Source organism: Morone saxatilis, unplaced genomic scaffold (genome assembly GCF_004916995.1).
Source record: "Morone saxatilis isolate NCDOM2014 unplaced genomic scaffold, NCSU_SB_2.0 Contig12, whole genome shotgun sequence".
NCBI lineage: Eukaryota > Metazoa > Chordata > Actinopteri > Moronidae > Morone > Morone saxatilis.
The window spans coordinates 9,511,196-9,515,189 of NW_023339674.1; the positions used below are offsets into that span (position 1 = coordinate 9,511,196).

Consider the following 3,994-nt stretch of genomic DNA (forward strand, 5'->3'; position numbering starts at 1 on the left):
TGTAATCAATGTATTTATTTAGTGTGTTTTTATGAGGAAATCAGGTAAAAATCTGCTGACAGCCAACTCAGAGGTATATATTTTGATATATTTGATTAACAGTGAATAGTCAGGAGGTCACCAATTGTAAGTCTGGAAGAGAACAACAATGCTGCATGAAGTAAAAAGACTTGATTCATCACACCGGGTTTGTAGAACTAGCAACTCTCAATATATTTGGAAGAATTTCTCCTTCACGAGTTTGCCTTCAATCCCTCAGGATAATCTAATAATCAAATAAAAGTGAACAGAAAGATAAGGTGACTCAAGTAAAACTCTGTTTCTAATATTTACTACAGCAGATTTATGACCAAAGTTTAAAGTTTTGATCTAGTTTTCTATTTTGGGGTATTTATATTTAATGTCGTCGCCCTTTACACTTCTCAAAAAAACCCCACCAACCTCTTTTAAAGTGTTTTAAATCTAATTTTGCTGTAATGAAACTCTTTATTGATCTCAAATCTTGAGCAAATACAACCAAAACTCTCTGCGTGGATATGAATGGTTTCTGGGTGAACTGAGCCTTTAAAAAGAGTTGGTAAGGTTCAAACACAGCATCTTAATTTTATGTAGATTTCACTTCATTCTTTTTCTGCCATAATGTGAGTGATCAGAGTAAATCAAACTATCTAATCCCCCTTCAGACCTTCAGAGTTCCTCTGCATCCAACTATGACTCAGTGTGGTTGAGAAAAGTCTCTTCTGTCTCTATACATCATCGTGTTTATGTGCCCCCATCTTAAATCTCATGTTGACCTCCTGCCACCGATATTAGGCAGAGCTACGATGACGCCAACTTCTGCAGACGAGACATGAGCAATCAAACAAAAACGTATATTTCCCTGTCTCACAGCATCCCATCGTACACATCCCTGTCACGCTGCTGGGTGGTTCAGTGTATTAGAGATAGCCCGCCTCCCTCTCAGCTGCGCGCAACGACCTTTGTCATTAAAACCACATCTGGATTACTGGAAAGCAGAGGGGATGAGACTACCAGAGAAAATTCCCCCGTCTACTCTTTATCTTCTTTTGCAAGTTGTTAAAAGGGAAATGCATCCTCAGATCTACAACAGACCAAAGGAAATATCGCTAACAAACACCAGCCTGTGGGCATATTTGGCGATGGATAACCCAAACTTTACGCACGGACCTGTTACCAACGGGACGCTGGTCCAGCGTTCACAGTCGACCGGGGTCGAGACTAAAATCGCTTTACCCAGTCTTATGTTCGCTGGAGGCGCCTTTGGGAATTTAATTGCGATAATCGTCCTTTCTGTATCAAGACAGGAGAGAAAATCTTCCGCCTTCTACACGCTGGTTTGCGGTCTGGCGGTGACGGACCTGCTGGGCACCTGCCTGGCCAGCCCAATCACCATAGCCAACTACATGGACCCGAAAGTGCTCCAACACCATAATGTCTGTGAGTTTCACTCCTTTTTGTTGCTGTTTTTCGGTTTAACGGGACTGACCATCATATGCGCCATGGCAGCAGAGCGGTACCTGGCTATATGCTGGCCGTACATCTACCAGCGGTGGGGGGTGGACCGACGCTTCGCGCAGAGGTTCCTGTTATTCATTTACATCAGCCACATTTTCTTCTGCTGCCTCCCGATGATGGGCATGGCGAGGAGCGAGCTGCAGACGTCCTGTACTTGGTGCTTCATCGACTGGAAGACAGCGTACTCCGTCCTGTACGGCGTCGTCAGCCTGCTGCTCATCCTGGGCACCATCGTGCTCAACCTGTTGGTGTGCGGAGCGCTGCTGCTGATGCGGCAGAGGACCGTGCAGCGGCCCGTCACCAGAGCCAGCGTCCGGGAGAGGTGGAGGGCTCTGTCCTCGGCCGCTGAGACGCAGATGATCGCGGTGTTGGTGATGACCTCCGCGGTGGTTCTGGCCTGCTCAGCCCCGCTGGTGGTGAGTTAGTGTGGGGGTTGTAGTTCAGTAGTAATCGGTTTGCATGGGTTATTAATTACAGTCCTCACTGCCTGCTAATGTATGGAGCAGCAAAAACAGGAGAGGAAACTTTAGGAGTCACTTCTAGGAGCTAAATAAAGTACAAAAACATAGATAATGTTTATATCTTTAATGTTGAACTGAAGTGTATTAACTTTAGTGGTGGAAGAAGTGTTCACTGTACAAATACTGCACCACAAGTAAAACTCTTGCATTCAAAATACATTAATGTATGATTATTGAATTATTATTGCTGATGCATTGTTGTGTAAGCAGCATTTTAATGTTGTTGGTGCAGTCGGATCTTTGTATCCTGGTATTCTGATGTATCATATTGTGTAACATTAAAACATGTTTTATAAGTAAGATCTTCAGAGTAGTTAAAGAAATAAAGTAGAGATGTTGTATAAATTAGACTTAAAACTCAAGTAAAAGTTACAGTAAGTAAATTCAAACTATTAATCAGGAATACTTTTATATAGACTCCACTGTAGCCAAAATACTGTATTATCAGTCATCATTAGTATAATAACTCTAATAGGACTGAACAGCTGCTGACATCTGTTATCAATGTTAGTACTGCAGCAGATTTATGTCCAACATGAGTTTAGAGTTGTATTTGTATATAATGTGCTCTCTGAATTGTTGATACAGGGATTCATAGTTTATAAAATACATTTTATGTAGTCTGTTGATTCTCAGCCTCGGGGTTGGGATCCCCCCCAAAGATGAATCTGATGATTAACATTGTTTAATCAATTATTTTTTCATGTTAAATACTTAATGGTTTGCAGTTTCAGCCCTCCGAAAAGTATTAAACTGAAACTATTTGAGAAGGAAAAATCTAAATATTTCAGCTGCACACTATTCATTAACCTATTAAACCTTTGACAAGAGGTCACATTAGTCTTAAGGGACCATAAGCCAGTAAAGTTTGGGAACCAGTAATGTTTATATTTTATAATAAATTATTAATAGTTCTCATTTTTCACAAGATATTCAGGAATGATAACCTTTTTTCATGATGGGAAACCTCAACAATAATGAAAAGTGGGACATATTCCAGTTTGATGACATTACAGCAGTTTTAAACATGTTTCTCTCTTTAAAGGTCCGAGTGTTTGCCAACCGCTTCATGCTGAATAATAATAATAACGACACAGCCGACCTGGCTGCCATCCGGATAGCCTCCGTCAACCCCATCCTCGACCCCTGGATCTACATCCTCCTCAGGAGGTCTCTGTTTCGTCGGTTACTCAGTTTATCCAGGCAAGGCAGCAGCTCTCGCAGTAGTTCTACACATTCAACACCACAAAGGAGTCTGTTTTATGCTGGAGTTGTGATGGACAACCATGTGTTCACACAGCTGATGTGCACCGCCAACGTCATCAGTCAGCTGCCTGCCACCGTCACATTCACTCCGTACGACACGGAGAACCTCCAGCAGACTTAAAGCAGACTGAAGACATGTTGGACATTCATGAATGTTGGCTGCTTCCTCACGCTGCAGGCAGCTTGGTGCAGAGCCACAGACGTTGTAGTCAGAGGGATGAAAGGACTCACAGTTGGATCGCCAAGGCTCCTGTAGGGTTATTTATCAAACAGAGGTGGAGGACTGGTTGCTATCTACAGTGTGTAGACGTCTCCTGCAGGCACTCAGATGTTATTACCAAAGTGCAACAATAAGACTGAGTCTTAATATTGTGCCTTTTACTGTCATCCAGCGTCTCCTCGTTACCATCACACCTCTTTTAAAGTTGCACTTTTTCCTCATCCTGTCTCTACAGGATCAGTTCACGGCTCCTGTCAGACAGATCTTATAGCTCCTCTCATCTGGAGGCTCTGTTCAATGACTCTTAGAAGATCCAGGGTTAAAGGTCACGGTAACAGAACAAGAGTCTGTTTTCACTAGAAATCCATCCATCGAAACTCATTTTCTAAAAGATGTTGGAGGTTGGACTCCTCCCTCAGTTACAGGCACGTAAATGGTAAATGGACCTGTA

At 42.6% G+C, this 3,994-nt stretch overlaps 1 protein-coding gene across 1 annotated transcript; it reads left to right on the top strand.

Moving 5' to 3' along the window:
* Positions 1-1,004: 1,004 nt before the first annotated feature.
* Positions 1,005-3,988, top strand: LOC118321405 (prostaglandin E2 receptor EP4 subtype-like). Its single transcript, XM_035652702.1, has 2 exons — positions 1,005-1,952; positions 3,103-3,988. Exons 1-2 carry the CDS (start codon positions 1,023-1,025, stop codon positions 3,442-3,444), a joined length of 1,272 nt encoding a protein of 423 aa, XP_035508595.1. The 5' UTR covers positions 1,005-1,022; the 3' UTR covers positions 3,445-3,988.
* The last annotated feature ends 6 nt before the right edge of the window (positions 3,989-3,994 follow it).